The 23,006-nt window shown below is 31.7% G+C and overlaps 2 protein-coding genes and 1 long non-coding RNA gene across 4 annotated transcripts; all 3 read right to left on the bottom strand.

Annotated features, from left to right (window-relative positions):
• Positions 1-200: 200 nt before the first annotated feature.
• On the bottom strand, positions 201-6,159 carry LOC102610503 (nucleolin 2). 2 transcript variants are annotated; one of them, XM_006484483.4, is made up of 19 exons: positions 5,986-6,159; positions 5,830-5,878; positions 5,417-5,607; positions 5,104-5,196; positions 4,896-5,015; positions 4,651-4,776; positions 4,264-4,413; positions 3,904-4,041; positions 3,695-3,808; positions 3,077-3,148; positions 2,875-2,988; positions 2,618-2,662; positions 2,447-2,532; positions 2,217-2,334; positions 1,439-1,530; positions 1,251-1,344; positions 1,066-1,157; positions 570-874; positions 201-394 (listed from the first exon to the last, which is right to left on the bottom strand). In XM_006484483.4, the coding sequence occupies exons 1-19, from the start codon at positions 6,016-6,018 to the stop codon at positions 366-368; spliced, it is 2,061 nt and encodes a 686-aa protein (XP_006484546.1). In that variant the 5' UTR covers positions 6,019-6,159; the 3' UTR covers positions 201-365. The 2 variants fall into 2 exon arrangements, with proteins under 2 accessions (XP_006484546.1, XP_024957253.1); XM_025101485.2 differs by lacking the exon at positions 2,618-2,662.
• A 2,724-nt stretch (positions 6,160-8,883) lies between these two features.
• On the bottom strand, positions 8,884-16,320 carry LOC102610803 (uncharacterized). Its single transcript, XM_006484484.4, has 13 exons — positions 15,836-16,320; positions 15,654-15,731; positions 15,326-15,483; positions 13,949-14,024; positions 13,445-13,512; positions 13,008-13,266; positions 12,683-12,811; positions 12,454-12,560; positions 12,312-12,365; positions 12,124-12,207; positions 10,939-11,102; positions 9,893-10,042; positions 8,884-9,279 (listed from the first exon to the last, which is right to left on the bottom strand). Exons 1-12 carry the CDS (start codon positions 16,167-16,169, stop codon positions 9,895-9,897), a joined length of 1,659 nt encoding a protein of 552 aa, XP_006484547.1. The 5' UTR covers positions 16,170-16,320; the 3' UTR covers positions 8,884-9,279; positions 9,893-9,894.
• Positions 16,321-17,513: 1,193 nt separating this feature from the next.
• Positions 17,514-19,693, bottom strand: LOC102611105 (uncharacterized). Its single transcript, XR_001508680.3, has 3 exons — positions 19,439-19,693; positions 18,231-18,355; positions 17,514-17,974 (listed from the first exon to the last, which is right to left on the bottom strand). It is a non-coding gene; the product is annotated as an uncharacterized LOC102611105 (long non-coding RNA).
• Between the last annotated feature and the right edge of the window lie 3,313 nt (positions 19,694-23,006).

The following is a 23,006-nucleotide window of genomic DNA, read 5'->3' as shown; positions in this document are numbered from 1 at the left end:
GGAAGCGGTTGGTCCGACAAGAAATTTTCTCTTGCAAACATTTCTTAGGAATTTATTGCTGAAACAGCTGTTGCAAAAAAAGACCAACACAATACCCAGAACACAAAAAATAAACCTAATTCAATTTTTAAGAAATTAATTATAGACTTCTAATTGCTCAGCAAAAATCATTCACTCCAAATACGCAGTACCCAACGCAATAACAAACATAGATAAATTTTTGTATTAAGCTACCAAAATAAAATAAAACAAAACAATACTTCATATAAATTTTTGTACTTAGCTACCAAAATAAAATGAAACAAAACAATACTTCATACAAGTGAAAAAAGCTGGAAGAACTCTTCTTTTCAATGCTTTCTTCATCAGTCGTCACCAAAAGTTGTCTTCTTCCCTGCATTAATTGGAAAAAAAAAAAGAACAAATAATTAAGGTGCTAGTTCAAACATGTAATTACATCTCAGAAGCATTAACAAAAGACTGAAAAATTAATAAATAAAGTAGTCCAAAACGAACCAACATTTGATACTGCTAAAAACATTCAAGTAAATTATATAATATATACATACCAGTGCCAGCTGCAGCCAAGCTAGGTCTATTAGGTGTTCCCCGTCCACGTCCACGTCCACCACGACCACCGTCTCTTCCACCACGTCCTCGACCACCAAATCGACCCCCATCTCTGCCACCACTTCTCCCAAAATCTCTGCCACCACTTCTTCCACCTCGGCCACCACTTCTCCCACCACCACTACCAAAATCACCTCTTTGTTTTGCTTCATCCACGACCAAAGAATAACCGCCGATTTCAGTACCACTCATTTCTAAAGCTTTGTTGAAACTATCAGCATCCGTGAAGTCCAAGTAAGCAATCCTGCAATTTCCAAGATACTCAAGAATTTGGGGGGAAAAAAATTTCAAGCAGAAGTTCAAAACAGTAGAGTACAATTACACCCAACAAAACTGCATCATCTTAAAAAACAAGATTATTTATCTTTTTGGTTTTCACAAGTATCTCAAATCCGAAGGAACCAAATAATCAAATTCAGGATAAAAGGAACTAACCCTTTAACAGAACCAGTATCATAATCTTTAGGAACAGAAATCCTTGTTATCTCTCCACAAGAACCAAAATGTTCTTCCAGGGAAGCCCTAACCTTTAAGATTCCAATTCAATGAATGGTTATGAACATTGGAAAACATAAAATTTTTACAACATGACGGAAACTTAATTCACTATAAAAACTCACCTGGTCTTCTCCAACCGACGAATCAAAACCCTTAATAAATATTGTGTGGGCAGCCTGACCTCTCCCTCCCTTCTGGAATGAGTTGCTTTCATTGCTGCCGTGATTGAAAATGCAAAATTAAGCAGACTTCTATGTGATATACTGTCAGCTAAATTAGAGAAATAATAAGATTGAACTAGAAATGATACCCGCCGCTGTATGGAGTGTAAGCACCTCTTTCACGAGCAAAATCAAGTCTAATAGCACGATTACCCAACATTTGACCATTCAACTCAATAGCCTAAGAAAGTTATGAAGTAAAAATGAGAAAGAAGAATCTAATTATCAACACATCAGCAGACTTATTGTTAAAGATTCCATATCAAGAGCCGAAATAACTGCATAATCTTCTCTAATATAACAAATTAAATTGTTAAATTGTGAAAGTACATGTTTCATGGACCAGTGAAAGATGAAAACAAGCAGTCGAAAATATATATACTCCCAACAACGACTATGGGACTTTGCTGTCTACGCTATTTTTTTGGGGTTGTATGGAATGAAAGAAACCAGAGGACTTTCTGTAAAGAAGTTGGGGAGATCATTCGCATCTTTGGGACAAAGTGAAGTTCTAGGCTTACCTCTGGGTTTCTATTACTACTGAATTCAAAGATATCTCTTTCTTTTTTATTTTTCTTTTTTATTTTGCTTAATTGGGAAGCCATCATATCCTAAAAGGGAATGAATTGTTAGTCAGGGTTGTTTTTGGGTTTTGGGCTATATCTGCTCTATGTAGAGTTTTAAGTGTTCAGTTTTAATTGGAACTTCTCACCCTCGTTTTTGTGGATTTGCAGTCCCATCAATCATTGTACATCTCTTTTATAGTTTTATATATAATCTTTTGTTTCTTAGCAAAAACAACATACTCCCTACATCATAAAATAATACGCAAGTTTGTACAACAACTGAACTAAAAGAAAAGCTTACCTTATGTGCATCCTCTACAGAGGCAAACTCAACATGTCCATAGCCCTTAAATCTCCCATCCGCATCTGAAGATAGACGGACATCAACAACCTCAGCAACTTCACTAAAGAAATTTTGCCTGAAGAAGGAAATTCAACTTATCAGAGGTTAAAACTTCAAATGACCAATTTGCACTTATAGATAAAAGATAATATGAAATATTTTAGCTCAAATGAAGACAGAAGGCATACACATCAGCTTGTTCCACAGAAAAAGGTAGATTGCCAACAAAAAGAGTCTTTGAACCTCCTGACTGAGGAGTGAAGGGAGTTTGGGCCTGAATAAGAAAATGTTATCATGAGTTTTAACTGGACAGAGAGCTAGCTCAAACAAATAAAAGAATAGGTGTACTGGATGGTTACAGCTTTCTTCCCAGACTCAGCATCAACCATTTTCACATCAGTGACCTGTTTATATTATTAAAAAAAAAAAGTTGAGAACAGCTGAGGCATTTTTTGAACCAAATAAACACTGTAATGGTAAAATAAAAAGCAGTACAGGTTTGTAATGGAATTATGGAAGATAATCCTGAAAATGCAAATGCTAAGTGATGCATAATCATTAATGCCGTTTTTTCCACAGAATTTAATAAAATATAAAAGCTACTGGAAAGCGTTACATTTTTCTTCGGAGTCTTGGAAGCCTCTTCCTCTTCACCTTCATCCTCATCATCTGAATCTTCCTCATCACTACTGCTTTCTTTTTTTAGAGCTTTAGTATTAGGTTTAACATCCTTCACAAAATCAAACAAAGTTATTTAGTAATCTTAGGTGCAAAAATACAGAATTTTGATGCGCATTTGGCATATAATAAAAGATTACCTTTTTCTTTTGAGGCTCTTCGTCACTACTTTCTTCCTCGGAACTACTGTCAACATCCATCTTTGCCGGTGGCTGTCACAGCAAAATAACAGATAAGCAGTAAGAATACAACTCCTTGAGATGAAAACAGTGGGCAAAGTTCAAAATTCATGATTAATCTTTTTTTTATATTAAAACCAAAATTAAGTTTTGAGCATAACTTGAAAAAAATAAAATATAATCCATCCCCTTCAGAAGTACATAATAACATCCCTAATGGTATTGTAAATTATATAGCCAAACGACGTACGAAATGCACATATACTCTCCCTCCAATAAGCAGTCCGAAAATCAAAGGAAACAATTTAGGAAACATTCAGGTTGTTGAAAAAAAAAATTGTTGAGAAAATGTGTGTTTCGATGAATTAACAATCACAATAGCACATGCTGAGTAGTACTACTAGATTCCCTTCCTCTCGGCTGACTACTTCACATCTTTGTTAACAACTTTCCAGTGACAATTAAGTATTGCAATAATAAGGCCAAATGCATTGTGTGAGATACATTAACACCAAACATGATATAAAACCTACGGACGCAACAACTTAATTCCATAGGATACTGATGGAAACAACAAACCTTTTCTTCCTCTGACTCACTTTCATCAGAGGAGCTGCTAGACTCCACCTTGTTTTTGGTAACCACAGCAGATAATTTTTTCACCGGAGTCGCTTTTGTGACATGAGTTGGTTCCTACATATGCACAAGAGAGAAAAATTAACCTAACACCAAGCGTAAATCCAAACCTCCAAAAATTTAAACCATTTAGAAAGGAATGAAAATTCAACCTCATCCTCATCACTAGAATCTTCACTTTCCTCATCAGAGCTATCACTTGATTCAGTTTTCTTCTTGGCAGCAGGAGCAGGAACATTCTTTACAGCTGGCAATTTCTTGGCTTCAGAAGTTACTTTTGCAGGAGCTCCCTACATAAATAAATAATTTATTATTTACAGTGTTTACAGGAAACTTGTATTCACTAGCAATACAGCTATACAACTGTCTAGCACAACTGCCTAAGGACACTTTAGTTGCATAAATAATAAAGAAGCTGATAGCATGATTTTCTTCCATCAGCAAAAATAAATTTCCTGGGAGCACTATCACAATAGATAAAACTAATGCACAAAAGATATCCTAATACTCACATTATCCTCCTCTGACTCTGAAGAATCTTCAGAGCTTGAGGAATCATCATCTGAACTACCAGTTGATTTCTTAGTAGCAGCAACAGTGCCTTTCTTTGCAGTAGAAGCTGGCAATTTCTTAGGTTGAGGAATTGCTTTTGTCGATTTGTCCTGAATAGCATAATAACTTGTTAGCTTCAATTATGTAATAAGAATCTGAAGTATATTGCTCAGCAATAATTCAATTTAAACTTTAACTAATAATTCAAGAAGCTGAGGAACTACTGGAGTATGTATTCTTTTCACTTGAATTATCATCTAGGAATATGTCAAAATCAATTATAATAACTGTCTATCACTAGTAGATCAAACAAGCAATAATAAGCCACCATAAAGACCATCACTTACATCCTCATCTGAGCTTTCATCTGATTCCTCGTCAGAACTGTCACTGGAATCATCTTTCTTCTTCTGAGGAGCAGAAGGGCCATTCTTAGCTGCAGCAACTGGCAACTTTTTGATTGATGTAGGAACCTGAAACAAATAATCAAATATTTTAGAAAAAGGCATTAACATATTTACCACAAACAGCCATAAAATAACGAACATTGCTCCTCAAGAAAGCCCAAAAGTAACCAGCAGTATATACTAACCTCATCCTCATCAGAATCATCATCAGATGAATCAGAGCTGCTGCTGTCAGGCTTGCTTTTCTTAGCAGTGGCAGCAACAGCGCCATTCTTTGCAGCTACTGGCTGCTTCTTTGGTGGTTCCTGCCAAGTTAAAATTACATTTATTGTCCAGTCAATAAATTACATGCTGAAATAAAATAATATCTAAATTCCAGAGTGTCCAGCTCACTTCATCAGAAGATGAATCCTCCTCTTCACTACTAGACTCTTTAACAGGGGGTTTTGCTGCTTTTCCTCCCTTATTAGTCACAACAGCTTTAACCTGATAATTAAGATAGCGTCCAAAGTAAGTAAATATATTGCATAAGCTTATTCTACAAGAACACAAACAAGTCATGCTTTTGCATCATCGAGACAAATAAACTAATATAAAAAATAGCTCTGCACCAAACTATATACAAGAAGCAAAACATAAGTGGCAGTAAATATAGAAATCAATGAATCTTCATCACAATCAAATATATATATGTATGAATACACACCTTCTGTTCTTCCTCAGAATCTGAAGAATCCTCCTCTGAACTACTACTACTGGTTTCATCGTTCTTGTTTTTCTTCTGAGTCTTAGCTTCAACCTTCGCCTTCTTAACAGCCTGTGCTACCCCATCATTTACTTTCTGCTTCTTTGCACTCACTAGCTTCTCTATGGCATCTTCAGCTTCTCTCTTACCACCTAAAATGATAAAAGAACAATAACTATTTATCAGCAAAATACATGATCAACACATCCATTTCTTTATTTTGAACTGATTTAATGGTGCCCAAAAACATGACACATTACCTAAAATAATAATTAAAAACAAGCAACGCAGTCAAAACAGTCAAATTAAGCAAATAGTGGTTGATATATGAGCTCATAAACTGCCGAAAGACACAATAGAGAAGCTAATCGTACCTTTCTTAGCAGACTTTGTAGGAGTGGCTACAACAGGAGCTGCATCAACCTGCAGCAGAGAAGCAAAAAATAAGGCAAAAAATGCCGTTAAAATTACAAGCTTTACATACAAAGAAAGTGAAAGAATCCAAACGAAAAGATTGAAAAGTAACGAACTTTGGCGGCAGATTTCTTGCTAGACTTGCCCATGTTCAGAGATTATACTGTTTTCAGTTGAAGAGGAAAAAAAGAGAGGCAGACAATTGAAAGAAAAGAAAGGCAGAAATGCAAAACCCTAGTTGCAAGATATTTTTGTAGGGTTTTGAAAGTATTAGCGTGATGAGGGGAAAGGCAAACAACCGGTTCTATTTATACGCGCGTTAACGAGAGGTTTAGGGTTTTAGTATGCCTGCTAGTCTATGTTATTCTTACGTGGAGACGCGCCTCTTTCTGCTTATTTTCAGTGGGTTCATCAGCGCCGTTGATAACCCACTGACGGCTAGCGTTTGATTGCGGTGATGGTCTAAAAAGTGAAAAGATAATACATATTTAGTTCTTACATAGATTTTTAAACTAGAATAAATTAGTTGTTTGATCATCCATTATAAGTTTTAGAAAAACTTGCCAATTGTTTTCATAGGAAAGCTTCTCGAAATTATATAAGAAGATGACCGAAGTGAAATTGTTAAAATAAAATAAGATATTTTAAGTAATTAAATTATTGTATGTGTGTGTATCTATTAATGAGAATATTATTATTTGAATAAAGTAAGAATACTACTAATAGATAAAAATGTTAATTTTAATGTACTAATAGATAAAAAAAAATGTTTTAAGATATTGAAATCAGCATTTTTTGTTATTCTAATGATAAGTTCACTTTAACAAAATAGAAACGTCATTATTAAAGAAAAATTATAACGTTTATCTTATGATTGAGATTAGAAACAATTTCTGGTATTAGTAGATGCTCATTTAACTTGTAATATTCATTCCATGGATAATGAACATTTAATTATATTTTATGTGTTTCTAGACACAAGTTTTTTTTTAGATGTTAACCACTCATTGTTTTTAGTGAGTGGTGAATGACACGATTTAAAAGTGTTTAATTTACTTCCAAGTATAAGAGTGTTTAGTCGGAAGTCGATCTACAAAAAAAAGATTTAATTTGTTTATTTAAGTTTATCTAAAAAATGAAAATAAAATTTAAATATATGCAATTTAATTTAAGATAAGCTATGAAATTAAATTAGTCAAGGTTATGGATCCACTCTTAATAATAAGTACAATTTAATAAATGTTTATTTTTATTTGATTGCCCAAAAGATTAATTGTATAAATTAAAATTATTTTCTAATTAATTTTATTATGGATTAAGTACTTAATATGCCAAAACTTAACTTGTCTACAATAAGTCAAAATACTATTTTACCATACTTTATACTAAAATATTAAGAATTCATTGTGCCAAACTCTCGTGTTTGTCTACAATAAATCAAAATTTCAAAATATAAAATATAAATAAAATTAAATATAAAATAATTTAATTTATATAATTAAAATTAGAATTTGATTGAATTATATTTTTTTTACTAAGAGTTCCACCTTCTCCTAACTATTAGTATTTAGCTAAACATAATTGAAATAAAGTGAATTATTAAAATAAAAAAACATAATTAAAAAAGTATTTGAAAATTGAAAATAAAACTAATTTTATTTATTGAAAATATATTATAAAGAGAGATGAAAACAAGAATTTGAAAGGAAAGAAAAGAGGAAAATGTGTGGAGAGGTGTGTTCCCCTCTCTTTATTAATACTAATACATGATTAATCCACACTACACAAATAAATAAAGCTAATTACATCTTAACCATACATTTGTCTCACTAACAAAACATAAATTTAACTTAATTTACTCAAGCACATCCAACACATTTCACTAACAATTACAATACCTAAAATGGTAAAAACTTATAATTTCACAATTACCACATTTACTATGGTAAAAACTTATAAATTTACAACAAAAGTCGTGAGTTCTCCTCAACAATAACTTAATTTCTCAGACTTCTGAAATCCAAATTTGACATCCATACATTTGTTTGGAGCATCAAATTGCGTGAAATTATTATTTTTACCTAATAAACACACAAAAATAAACAAATCAAATATTTAGAAAAATAATTAAAAATTCATAATATGTTACATAATTATAAATATAAATTATATTATAAGCATAAAATAAAATTTTTACTACTTAATAAATATAAAATTTTTAACACTAATAAGTGATATACATTTATCATTAAGGGATCAAATCTCTTGGTATGTGTGGAAGGGCATATTTACTTCCGTTTCTTGGAAGTGGATGTTTCATGCTCTATTTCAACTCTGACAGATAAGAGTATAGACAACTCCCAAGTCCTAATAAACAATAAATTGTATTTTTTTAACTTTAACTTCAACTTCAACTTCAACTTTAAATAAATCAAAACAAGTCTCAAGAAAATAAAAAACCCTTTTTGCGAAGTACCTCAACCGAGCTCTAATTTATTTTGTTCCCAATATCTTTAATGGAGGAATGTGCTGCCTTGTGTATTGTTTTTCTTCTGTTCCTCGGCAATGAGATTGTACCAACCGATTGTCTACTTCATGTTAGTCAAAGAGATGGTTTTTAACTGGATGCCGACTTTTAGTGCGTTTAGGATTAAAGTTGGGCAACTGTAATTTTTAAGCTAAAATACTAAAATATTTAATAAACACTAACTGATTACTTAAAAAATATTTAATGTGATTTTTCACTTGTATAATAAAAAATATATTATATTTTTAATAATTTTATCAAAATTATTATTTAAATTTTATATTTACTACATATTCTTAATTTTTTATTTCATAGTCACAACTTTTCTTCCACAACAGCGGTATCTTAAAAGATACAACACCTCAATTCTAAACGCACTCTTTATGGTGCAAATCTTCGGAGTGACTGATTTATGTACATTATGTTGGATGACAATAAAATTATTGAAAAACAAAAAAAAATAAAATCTCCAGTCACAAAATATCACTTCCTTGCCAAAGTAACAGTTTCTCCATTAACTTTTTGCTTGGTTTCTTATGGGAACTACGTTTATTTTTATCAGAATTAACAAATATTGATTCAAAATCATAGGTTAAAAATCGACATGTCATATTTTACAACCGTAATTGCCTAAAATGAGAAACTAGTGACTACTGAGTCTGTAACACTTGATAAGCAAAATCAATTTTGCCCTTCAACGGCTAATCATCTTGGCAAAAGAAAGCTCTGTATATCAACGACTTATCGCTTCACAAGGCTATGTACCACATAAAGCCAAAAAATTGGTAAAGTTCCTTGACAGGTAGTGACCGTAAAGACTATGTACCACAATAACAGCACCATTCTTCTATGTGATCCTTCCCTGCCATATGCTCAAAGACACCTATTGAAGACCAACATAAATAATCAAATCCATAGCTCATAAATTAGTAATTTGAAGTTTCATTTTCCATTTAGCAAACATAAAGCACAAGCTTAAGTTGGTAATTTGAAGTTGACTAGGTGTTAAGAACAGCAACTTGAAAAAAGGTGAAAACATAATAGCGAAATGAATTCGTGAAACCATTTCTAACCAAATAATGCATCAAAAGCATATAAATGTAACTGAGACTCAACACAAGATTTTGTTAACAATTGGATAATTGTTTTTTTATCAAATCAAAGGTACGATATAAATAGCATGATCTTTGTTTTTTGCAGTGGGATTCTCTAGCACCTAAGGTACAAAAGAGATTCCCCCAGTGAATTTCCGTATTTCAGCTGGTTGCATTTTTTAAGTAAGCAGGTTACTGTGTCACAAATATCAACAGAGCTGAGACATCATGTGTTTCTCCTCTAACTTTACATAACCTAGAATAAAACCGGTGTTTCTCCTATAACCTAGAACACAAGTACAACCCATGTGACAACATCAAACGCTTCCACATGTACATTTAAAAAAGACACTCATAATATGCTATTATAAAGTCACATAATTTAAGTCAAATCACTTTCACCTTCAAGTACGGACCCACAAGGGTTCCAAAGAAAAATGCTTGTCATTTCGGTTGTGACCAGCTGGAGCTCCAGAAGGAGGGGCGTGCACGGTTATAGGAAGAACCCACTCGCTTTTGTCTCTGCCCTCTATAAGAAGTGGATGCTCATATCTGAAATTTGAACATCCATAGTTAAATCCAAACAGAGGATCATAAGTATTTAAGCGCAGCAATGCAAAAAGTCATGGAAAAGAAGTTACTCAAATGGGACAAAAGTATATGTTACACCTTACATAGTTACATTGGTGACACCAATTTTCATTTACTCCAAATCAGTACCAATTTCAACAAACAGACAACACATAATCTTTACAGCTTAAGATAATTAAGTCACAACCATTGCCTTCCATGTTTGCATCCTAGCTCACAAGAAACCACAATAATAGAAAATTGTTAACAAGTAAGAGTTTATGTTACGTCTTATATGGTTACATAGGTGACGCCAATTTTTATTTACTCCAAATCATTACCAATTTAAAAAAACAGACAACACATGATCTTTACGGCTTAAGACAATTAAGTCACAATCATTTCCTTCTGTGTTTGCATCCTAGTTTGCAAGGAAAATTCTAACAGTACAAATAATAACTTAATGGAAGTATGCATGCACATATATACTAAAGTCCCTTAATTAATACTCCTATCTTCTCACTCTGGCAAACTCCCAAACCACAGACCCCATAACATTTTGACGTTATAGGCACCACGGACAACCTTCTTATGGTACAATCTTTCAAATTAAATCAGTTCAAACATGCCACCTCAAGTTTGAATTGATTATAAAGAGTCAATGATGACTGCAGACTAATCAGATTTTTACAGATTTTATTCCTTCTTGTATTAATAATCTAAAGATAATTCCTTTAATCTCTTGCCTGCCAATAGCACATTTTCTGACACAACGCACATCAATTATGACTACGTATCAAGAGAACCTGTCCAATTCCTTGTTTAATGAATTAGGAAGTGAGATTTTAAGATGTTATGGCGATAATATTTAGTAATACCTTGTCCATTGTACATGCTTTGGAGTGGTGAGAAATTCAAACCGCAGGGCCCATTGCACAGAGACATAAGGTGTAGAAAAGGACATTGGCCCATCCATGGGAATAGAAAAAAGAAAGCTTGTCTGCACCAAATCTGCAACAACTTCATGGTGATCACTCTGAATCTGCAGGAATCATCCAGTACACATTCGACAAAATGAAAACATAAGAATGTCTTATGCGTGTAAGAATACCAAGTTTAAATATTAATACTTAGAAGTTCACAAAAAGGGTAAATCCACAATCACATTGCGGGTCTCTGAGCGATGTAATATCAACAGCGAAAGCAAAGAAAAAAGAGATTTTGCAATATGAAGAGCATGTTCGTGAAAGAACTTCAACAGAAAATATGAAATTGATATAATTTTTTTGAAAAAAAAAGTCTAATAGTTTTTAAATTATCCATTTGCTGAAACAATACTTTATTTTTTCAATTTTTTTAATAGGAGCAACAGATGACATGTCTATACATCATATCTGACCATTAAACCATACGGCTAGCCTTTTCTACTTTATTCCAGGCCAGCTACAACTAAACCTTCAGCTCTCTTATAATCCAATACGAAAGGTCATGATCCACTCAGTAAAGGCATTAATCAATGTCGAAATGAAGTAGCCAAAGAAGCAGAACTCATGTACTCACTAAAGAAATCATACAGAATCAATACACCAAAATGTCATTTGCTGCCTGTTCATAAATGATAAAAAAATGAACTAGAGCCAGAAAGCACAAAGCCAACATGTGCTGAGAGAGAAGAAATGTTTATGTCAAACTACTTAGCTACTATTATGCTCTATTCCTAGATGTTCCATAATGAAATTTATCTTCCCAAGGGAATAATCTTTTATTATTCTAAGGTTTTGGAGACAATATAGTTTATTTATGGAATGGAAGGATACCAACTTCAAACTGGGATTTATCAATAACATGCACCTCATGATCAAATCACATATAGCAATTTCTTCTTTTTTTCATCTTTTTTTTTTTTGTTTTCTAACATTTTTTGGCAGCTCGGTAAGTATTTGAAAGATAAGGTTCTGGAATAACATGAAGTATGCCAAAAGGTTCAACAAATATTATCATAATAAATACCACTCCAAGTCAGTTTTCACCAGCGGAACATATTATAAAATCAAAAAGTGAACCTTTGTGATTGTTGGGGAATTTCTACGAGAAGGATGTACGAACCACCGGTTTATGGTCTCTGAAGTCTCCAATGTTATCAAAACCTGAAAGAAAACAAACACTCAAAATTAAAGTCAAGCAGCATGAATAACACTTCACTAAATTAATTTCTGATAATGATTTCACAGCAGTTGTCATATGAAATCACCTCAAGGCACCTCCTGGCTCCTTCTTCATGAAAGAAAGTAAGAGTACCACCTATCTGTATTAAAATAAGTAAGTAGAACCAAAAAGAAGAAGAATATTAAATCATACAATGTATCAGAAATATCAATTAAAACTGCCCCTACCATATCACTGAAGTAATAAGTTGATTCTGAATTTTTTGGAGAAAATCTTAGCAGAACTTGGTCATCCATCCTAATATTGTAAGACCTTCCTCGAATAAAACCTTCTGCTGCAGAAAATGTTTGCAGCAAATAAGTTTACTAGGATTTAGCAAAGTTATAATCAGACCCAAGATATATGATATCCATTCATAAAAAAGTTCGAAAGCAGCGGAAAAATATTTCTGCTTACATGCTGCAGGTTCGACGACTCCCGCCTGAGGTGAAGGCGACGCCCCTGTTATATCATCCGCAGGTTTTGTAAGCTTCTGCTGCTGGCTTGGAGACACAACGGCGGCCGATTTGTTAGGTGATATAACATCTGTATAAAAACATGACCAATAGTTTAGAAAAGCTATATCCATTTTTCAGCGTAACAATGAACAAGGATTTCACTACTTTTACATGCATGCCAAAGAAACTGGAGAAAACTTCAAAAAACACAAAAAGAGCTCGATGTATGACGTGTATTATGTGCTGTAAACGTAGTGATTAGCACATTTTCAAGTGTAACTCACCTGCACTAGAATCATACAGAACTTCTGCAGCAGATAGCTGAGGAAGTGCTACATTTGAAGATAACCTCATAAGTTCTCCTTCAAAAGCTGGAATATCCTTAGTTGAAGACCTTGCAGTAGATGATTGCAACGATAATGAACTTCCAAAGGTTTTGAGTAAATTTTCTTTGCTGGGGTTGTACGACGAAACAGATGAGATTTCATCCCTGGAACTCTCATACCCCTCCTCAACCCCGTCATATATATCATTTGCTCTAGACTATATCAAGAGATCAATTGAATAAGTGATTGTAAAGTAACCAACTACAAAATCCATTACTTGAAAAATAAAATGTCATTATAGCGGCTGTACATGACTCAAAGGAGAGAAAAAAAAAAAAGGTTTGGAAGATTTTAAAAGCCATATATGATATAGACAAGCAATATAAACAGCTTACCCATTCAGAGTCTCCATCCATCTCTTTCCAATATATGTCCATTTGGATTGTAGTGGCAGGAACAATTCCTGAAACCATTGAGCACATATGCATAATTCTCAAGCTATTCCTTTCATTTACAGCATATACAGCAGCATAATAAGTGTTCTATCACTCAAACATTGAAAAGAAATTTTACTGTTCGGTCATTCCATAATATCTGTATAGCATGGTTCCTTTATGGTTACATTTTGAAGGTCATGTTTGACAATGAAAAAACAAAGGTATGACCCTCAATATATAAACTATAATTAAAACTAATCTATCTTTAAAAAACTCTCACCATAGCAACAACTATTTAGGTCACCACACTTTATTTTTGGCCATCAGCTCAACCTAGGTATAGTAGTTACATGATAAAAATAATATAATGATTATAATTTGTTCAAGAATTAAATGTTAGGCCAAAAGATCAATACTTTGCTGTCTACATTTCAGTGTAAGAAATGTTCAATGTAAGCTCACCATCATTTTGATTTTCTTCTGTAAGTAACCCATTGCCTTTCTGGGTGACCCATATTTGTAATGGTAAACGAGCTTCCTGTTTGGGAAGAAGAAGAGTAAGCAGAAAAAGAAATAATGAAAATCACAACTCCATAAAACACCGAATATTGTGAAAGATGTCAGCTTACTGTTTGGGTAGAAGAAGAGTAAGAAGAAAAATAAATTATTGAATCATAACTCTATAAACATCAAATATAGAGAAAGATGACAGGCTCTCAGAAATTGTACAAGTTCAGCAGCTGAAAACACCTGACTGCAAAATATTGCTGATATTTTCTATTAAAAAAATAAAAAATTATTATTATTATTCAAACTTATTAAGAACAATAAGAACCATTTACTTCTACATTTAGGTGGCGTTTGTTTTTTAACTTAATGACTTAAAGTGACTTAACTTAATTAATTAAGTTAATTAGAGGTGTTTGTTTTTATAACTTAATGGGACTTTTTAGATAATTTTGACTTAATAAAATAAGCCAATTTTTTTGGCTTTTTATTTAATGGAGAAATTTGAATTAAGTCAATTACTTACTAATGTAAAAAATATCCATGTTTTATAATTTGTTTTTCATGTCTATCTTAAAACTCACCCATAGACATTTACCCCACATAAAAATATCCATGTTTTTTCTTTCTTATATTATATACGATAAAATTTAAAATTTATGATATTTTATATATTAAAATTCCAAAATAATTATGTATTCACTTGAATATAATTTTACTTATAAATGTTAAAATATTGTGGTATTTAATATATTATTTATTTGACATTTAAATTTAATAAGGATACAAATGTAAAAGTACATATTTTCAGCTTTTTCAGTTGAAAAAAACAAACAACTTAATACTTATTTTCCGAGATTCAGACGAAAAAACAAACATATTATTCAGATTCAGACATTCAGATCTATTCAGAATTCAGACTAATTCAGTTCTATTCAGATTTCAAACAAAAAAACAAACGCCACCTTAGTGTCAAAATCAGATGGTTATAATTAATATATCATTTGCTAATAAGAGCTAAAGAAATAGTTGCTGAATTACTATTTCTGTAACTCATAGGACATAAAGAATGTTGCATGCCTACTTTAAAGCTCTCGTAAAGGGAAGGGTCAGAAATATAATTCAGTAGGGACAGTTTCAATTGATAAGAAGGTAAAATAATGTTAATACTTTGATTTTGATCCCTTGTATTCCTACCTTAATAATTAAGGCAGAATACAAATGACTTCACAAGAAAAGAATAAGCTGTGTGCAATCTCTACTGGAAAAAAGAATGTAACACAAACAAAATGACCGACATGATTATAAAGTATGAAAATTAAATGCACAGACCACTTGAGTAAGATCTCTTTTGGACTCTCTCTGGGCAAGACCATTTTCAAGTATCAGCCATCGTGCAGATAATGTACTCTTAACATAGTACAAATAGCGAATGGTGGTACCCCGGTAAGAAGGTGGTATAATGCTAGGTAACTCAGTTCGGATCACATCTGCATTTAACAATAAATTAAGGAAGATGATTAGCCTCCCTAATCTTCTTTCTCAACAAAGTTTTCATTCAATATCCAGGAATGTATAAAAACTCCTATTGTTGATCACTTTATCAAATCTTACACTGTAAGACACATGCTAGTTGTTTAAGATTTAACAAGCTTCTTACATGATTTTGTAGCATCAGAGGACACAATCTGATTCGAGATCAATTTTGATGCTGAAATATCCAGAAAAGCAAATTCACCTGGAAAAAAAAATAATAATTCAACAAAGAGCATATTAATCCTCATTACCAAAATATAAAATGTATATAATAAGTAACAAAGCCAGATCACGAAAATGCAAAACCTCTTCTTTGTTTGGATCCGGGGAGCGGCTTCTGAGTAGCGAACCATTGAGAATCCAATTTCTGAATCCCTTTAATTTCAAACGAAAGGCTTTCAATCAACAGCGAAGACAAAACAGCATTATCGCCGCTACTTAAAGGATTGCAGATCTCGACGGTCACGAAAACGGTGTCGCCTGGAGTGTACACGTTTTTATCCGTCTGTAGCTTAAGCGTCGGCAGAACTCCATCGTTTTTGGAATTATTCGCTACCTTGTTCGACTTAGATCCGCCACCTCCACCTCCACCTCCACCTCCACCGCCGCCACCGAATAATGAGAACCTACCCCCCAACATTGCTCTACTTCAGCTGGTTAGCTCTAATTTCTTCATCTACAGAAGAAAATGGATCGGTCCAATTTGAATATCAGAAATGACCAGTCGACAGTATTCGAGTTGAAGATATTTTTTTTTTCCCTGCAGTTGTTTATTTCAGTTTTCTGACTTGAAACCCGACACGTTGCTCATTTGAAATTTACTCCAACTCTTTTTTAATTAAGAACAGAGAAATTTTTCTTCCTTTTTAATAATTTTTTTTAATTACAATGGAAGTGCAAAATAAAAATAAAAATTTTACTTATGTGTTTATTTTGAATAAAGGATAAATTATTTTAAATTATAATTTTATTTTATTTAAAGAATTATATTTTTTTAATTATAAAATGAATTAAAATATATTTATAAAATAAATTATTTATTTTATCATTAATTTTAATTATATAAATTAATAATTATTATTAAAATTCTTAATTATTTAAATCACAAAATTTTATTAATTTTAAATTTAATTATGTACATTAAAAATTATTAATAAGAGTAATATGAATAAAACATTATTTAATAATATAGTATAAAATTAATTTTTTTAGAATAAAGTATTTATTATTATTAATTGTTAATAATAAATTAATATAATACTATTATATTTAAATAAATATAATATTATTATATTCTTAAATAAAAATAGTATATAATAATATTATTGATTCCCTATAAATATAATAATATTATATTTAAATAAATTTAATATTATTATTTTTAATAAAATGTAATTATGTTCTTAAAATATAACATTAGTTTATTTTAATAAATATAATTATATTATATTAATAAAAAGGGTAAAAAAAAAAAAAGAAAGGTAGAGTTACTCTCACCTCCATGGCAATGAGAATTCCTCTCAATACTCTAAAAATAAATAGGACTCAAATAAGAACTTCCACTCCTCCTTTTAAATAAGTTGTATATACTGAAGTGGAAAAAATACATACTCTCCTTTTCAACTCTAGTAAAATATACGCACGATTAAGGGGTAAATGCCCAAACGCAACTATACTCAAACAAGTCTAGAGTTTTAATACCCATAAAGAGTAATTATCATAAACCTCCCCTGAGGTTTGGCGTGTTCTCAATTTGATAGATTGTATTTGCGTATTCTCAATCACCTCCCTTGACGTTAGAATACCATTTATTTGACCGTTTGTTGCTTGATTAAATGACCAAAATACCCATGAGTTGAAAAAAATGATATGCATCCAACTAAAAGTAAAATGAGAAATGGAAACGAATTTAGGGGGGGAGAGAGATTGTGAGTGCTGAAAATGGATTATGGATATAATAATCTACTGTATAAAGAAAAATAAATATGAAATCACGACAATGAATAACATAAACCTACAAAAGCTGCTGAAGTTACATGATGAACATACATTATATGAAAACACATCGGATCAGCAAATATACAATAAAGTAGGAAAAATATTGCTTCTTTGCTGGAAGCGAATGTGGGATTAGTTCACCTTAATGAGAAAGCTATATTCGGAGAAATAAAGTCAGATTTTTTTTTCTTTTTTTTTTCCTAGCTTGGTGTGTTATCAGAGTCTGCCTGCGAAGGAATAGGTGTGATTTCTAGCTTTAAAACTGCAGGGCACACAAATTCAAATTGACAATAGCAGCATTTCCAACGATCTTCCACTGGAGTGAAACTGGCCTCTTGCTCAACCTTCCAGAGTTCAAGACAAACTTTAATTTGGCTCTTGAACAAATCATAATCGTATGCAAATTTTTCTTCTCCAAGCAGTGACTGATCTTTTTGAAACTTATATCTGCTTCAAAGCACCCAAATAAATTATTGAAGAAAAAATGGTACAAGCTTGAACGCATTTTATATAATGCAATAATCCTAGTATTTCTGAGATGCGCGCGCACACACACACACACAAACGATCATTTCTATGGAGCGGCTGGCATGTTGATAAAAAAAAAGGTAAGAAAATCAGCAGCATAAATAGATTGTGATTCATTAGAAAATAAATCATTAATCGCAATCACATAAAAAAAAACCCATCCAAATGTACATACCTTGCATTTCTTTTTATCCACTAATATTGGATTTCTATCAGTTTCTTTCATAGGCATCTGGATTTCATCAATCACTCCCAGCATCCATACAGCTTCTATAGAGCCTAGTCTGATGTTATAAGCAACTATAGACCCATCAGCAAGAAAAGTATTATTAGAAATTAATAATTCACTTCCTCTAATAAGAGTTGTGTTGCATTTCAACCAGATTGTAAAGGGATAAAAACCAACGTCAAACATTATATTTGGTCCAAATTTTTTAAAACGAAGCCAAACTAGAAAAAAAGAAAAAAAGAAAAAAAGAAGAAAGAAAAAGCACTTCAGAGAAGCTACTTTATGCCATGCAAATAGAATCAATCAATGAAGATAAATAATCCAAATTCCAGCGAATTCTAAAAACTATCCATTAATAATCCAAATTCCGGGGAATTCTAAAAACTATCCATTTCCAAGTCTGATTGTAAGATTGAGGTATCAAGGATAAAATAACTGACCAATGGACCCCATAAACGAATGTCCTTTGTAGCAAACAAAATTACGAAAGCATCAATTGAAATTAAATAACACCATTTCCGAGTGGAAGGTTCAGAACTACAAAACTATGATAAGCCAAAAATAGAATTTGAAGATAACCCAAAATAGTTTAACTTACATTGGCAACTCATGTGTTAGTCCCTCAGACAATAATTGATCAATGTTGTCTTGTATTTTCTCAATGATATTTGATTATTCATACAGACAAGCGCGAGGCACCACTCCAGTGCGAGAGAATGAAGCAAATCATGACATTTTTTCAACCCTCATGTACATATCATGATTGAGGAGAAAAAAAACAAAATCAAGTATCCTCAACATATTAATATACACTTTAAGGTATCTCCAACACTCAATTACATCTGTAATTTAACAAAAACCAGCACGAATCCCTGTTCAACAATTAGTGGCAGTAGCTTAAACAAATAAAAAGTTTTCATACCCATTTTCAATCATTCATAAGGCAGTATAATGTAGCTGAAGCCATCTTCAATCTCAAAATCAAGTGAGCATGCATTTAAGACAATCATTAACCTACAACTAACGCCCATTGATGGGAAAAAAGCAACAAAGACATACTCAAAATATTATCGAGACCCATTACTCATATTTTGCCAGATTGATTAACTCTACCTAAAAAAACTGACATGCACTGTAATAAGCCATTTTCATACCTCATTTGCAGCTCGAACAAACTAAAGTTGTCTGTGGGTCGATGGCAAAACTCAGTGGTCAGCATTCTTCCACTTGGCGATCATGATTCAGTCATCCTGGTGTTGGCGTCTTCGGGTTCGTTGTCATGGTCTCCCGATCGTGGCATCCTTTTTCTATTAAAGCATTGCAGAGATAGAGAAAATGAAAGGGTTGTTGTTCTTGGCAGCTTCGGTTTGAACTTTCAGCCGTGCAAGGAGATGCCCGTTTTTTACCCATTGGATAATAACAAAATTCATACCAATTCCAGAACCCAACGTGATATTTTTAAGATTATTTGAATTTTTTATTATTAACGTGTTCTATTACTATCTTGCCCTCACTAGCCTAAATTATACTAAACGTTATACTAACGTCAGGGGAGGTGGCTGAGAATACGCGGATACAATCTATCAAATTAAAAATACGCCAAACCTCAGGAGAGGTTTATGATAATTACCCTTTTAGGGGGGTTTTATCATTTTTATTAGATGGCAATCACTTTTTAAAATCTTTTCATATTTACAAATATGTTCATGACTCATGATATGGCAATCTATCAGGCTCTTTCTTCGGGATATCATATGCCATCATCTGATTACCATAATCAAAATTCAAACTCAAATTTGCTATTTGTTCAATAATCTCCTGTACGTATCATACTATCATCTTTTACTTTTATTTTAGACGCAATCCTTAATTATCATTTACCTTAACAAGCTCTTGACTATTAATCAATTATCTTCCAATGAAGAAGCAAAAATTATTGTTATTTGTAATTGCGTCAATATAATATGCGCACTCAAATTATGATCCAATGAGGAGAATAAAATTTCAAATAATAAAAAAAAAAGTCTCAAAACTCTCAACTACATGTACACATGAAATAAAATATATTAAATACTTAGTAGATATAACTTATCTGATGATCATAAACCCTTATTTAATTTCATAAATTTTTATCAAAATTTTTTTTTTTTTAGTAGAGCTAAATAAGTTACATTGTCTTTATTAGTAAAAGTTTAAATTTTAGATTTTTGAGAGTAGAAGTTGAATTTTTTTAAAATATATGAAATATCTCCTACTTATTTAACAATCTTATTGTTATTTTTTTATAACATAACTTTAAAAAATTATTTATTAAAGTAATTTTATAATTTTTAATAAAAACTCTCATTAGCAACTAAATAATTAATTTTTTTAATAAAATCTCTACTAATAAAAACTCTATTTAAATAAGCCCTAGTTGAAAAGATATACTAAACAGAGCTTAATTTGAGTTTTGACTAGAGTTAATATAATTAATGAAGAACATGATTGAGGATAATTTCAGAAAAAATTTAGAAAATGAATTTCAGACATATACAAGGAAAAAGTTAAATAACTTGACTTTTATCTAAATTGAAAAATGCATTAATGAAAATTAACTACAATCTCTCAAAAGTACCAGTACCTGTATTTAATAGGCTTATTTTCAATCAAATGAAACTAATTTCTATTTTACTATTTTCAATTGCCCTTTTTTTGTGCATATTTTATACGATTGAATCAACTTATTTTATAAAATTCATATTCTTGGACTTGACTTTGTACTCATCTTGGGCTATTTTGTTTATACCAATCATTTTCAACAAAACCTTTAACAAAATTAATATGTTAGGTCGTGGTTGTTCTTTATATTCCATATTTGTAAAACGCTATTTTACTTGAAATTGTTAAATGATTCTATGTTAACTTGTGTGATTAAACAAAAAGAAATTCATATAACACACACTAATAATGTAATTAACAGTAAATTTAAAATTGTATGTATTGAAAAAAATAGATATATTATAATTAATATTAAAAAAGATTTAATTTACTTGAGATCTTTAACTTATCAAATATATATAATACTTATATGAACATAAATGTCAAAATATTAAAATTCATAATTTATTCTTATGCAACAAAAAAACTTAACAACTATACACAATCATCGGATGAAAAAAAATATATATATATATATATATATGTGTGTGTGTGTGTGTATGTATGTATGTATGTATGTATGTCCTTCGTACATTTATATTCACGACTACTAAGTCTTCCGTCAAATTTAAACATATTCATATTTCAAAAGGAAAATTACAAAAAAGTACCATAGGCATAGTTGACAAGTCGGCAGCTGGCAATAATATGTTAATTTCCGCTGCTTTGAAAATTCCTCCGTGATTTTGGAGTATCTTGTGCTTTCCTAAGAGTATCTCCTTAGAAGCTCCCCGATTTTTATAATTTATCAAGTACTGACATAGTTTGTCCATTTGTATCAAACAAGACTCTAACCTATAATGAAATTAACTTTTTTATTATGTACATATCATTAAGGAGAAAAAAATTCACGTGTATAACTCTCAACTAAAACTAGGCTCATCCTCTAAATTTTCTTTCTTTTGATTTAGTGAGTCACATTTTTTATTTCATTTTAAGTATTACTTATTTTATCGAGTAAGAGTCTGTGATTGACGGAATCTAGTATTTTATGTTGAGGTAGTCTTTGTCCATATTATCACTCTCAAATATCAACAATTTAAAACATTAAAATTATTTGGGGAATGAAATAGGATGATTACATTGAGGTGTTTGCTTAGATGTTATTATGCTCTCCTCAAAGTAAAAGGTGAGCAAGTAGTTGATAGGTTAGCAGGAGAAAATTATGGTGACTTTGAGCACACCATCTCGATCAGGTGGTAATTTTGACGACTCCGAACGGATCACTTCGACCAGGATGTTATTCGGTGACCTCGAACAGAATACCTCGACTAGGAGATTATTTAGTGAATTCGAGCACATCACCTCGATCAAGAAGTTATTTGGTCACCTTGAGCATATCACTTTGACTAGGAGATTATTTGGTGATCTTGAGTAGATCATCTCGACTAGGAGGTCACCAAGAAGCAAGACTCAATTAGAACGAACCACTACAGATCTCTCCCAAAAAATCAGGATACAAATTTGATCCATTAATCTACAAAAACCCCATAAAAATCACGCCAAGGGGGATTCTCTTTCTCTTGCTTGGACTAACAACTCATTTGATTTTTTTCTCTCTCTACCATTGAAAAATTTCTCTTTCTCTCATAATTTCTTTTTCTTTAAGATTGATTATTTTATATTATTTTCCTTTAAATTTACTTAAAAGCTTTTTGTTTAAAGCTATCATAATTAAGCCACGTGAAGTGTGGCACGAAAATTTTCAAGTAGACCCAAATTATTGACTTAAGTATCGGAGGGTTAATAATTGAAAAACTTTCGACACCTCTTACAGTTTTTTGTGGTTTCAGGTGTTCACTGATCATTAGCTTACGAAATTTTTGCTCATGGTTGGAGGATTTTATTAGAGATTAACAAGTCGCTTCCCCTACAAATAAATTTAATGGTGACACAAGATTTTGGTATCAAGCCGCTAACCGGCTCGACCAAATTTCAGTGTCAATAAAGAGTATCTTGCTTATAAATAATTTTCAGGTGATAAAGTTTTTATTTCAACTAATTGATGAATAAATTAAAAGA

This window comes from Citrus sinensis, chromosome 4 (assembly GCF_022201045.2).
Source record: "Citrus sinensis cultivar Valencia sweet orange chromosome 4, DVS_A1.0, whole genome shotgun sequence".
NCBI lineage: Eukaryota > Viridiplantae > Streptophyta > Magnoliopsida > Sapindales > Rutaceae > Citrus > Citrus sinensis.
The sequence above is the reverse complement of the archived record's forward strand: the minus strand, read 5'-3'. Positions and strand labels throughout refer to the sequence as shown.

Excerpts from the sequence above, each read along its gene's own strand:
- LOC102610503 (XM_006484483.4), bottom strand. The coding sequence starts at position 6,018 with ATGGGCAAGTCTAGCAAGAAATCTGCCGCCAAA. Across the intron at positions 5,608-5,829 it reads TACAAAGTCTGCTAAGAAAG|GTGGTAAGAGAGAAGCTGAA; the intron begins GTACGATTAGCT and ends TTATCATTTTAG. Across the intron at positions 1,531-2,216 it reads CTGTAGAGGATGCACATAAG|GCTATTGAGTTGAATGGTCA; the intron begins GTAAGCTTTTCT and ends TAACTTTCTTAG.
- LOC102610803 (XM_006484484.4), bottom strand. The coding sequence starts at position 16,169 with ATGTTGGGGGGTAGGTTCTCATTATTCGGTGGCGGCGGTGGAGGTGGA. Across the intron at positions 15,732-15,835 it reads CGGATCCAAACAAAGAAGAG|GTGAATTTGCTTTTCTGGAT; the intron begins GTTTTGCATTTT and ends TTTTTTTTCCAG. Across the intron at positions 13,513-13,948 it reads AGAAGAAAATCAAAATGATG|GAATTGTTCCTGCCACTACA; the intron begins GTGAGCTTACAT and ends CAATGGTTTCAG.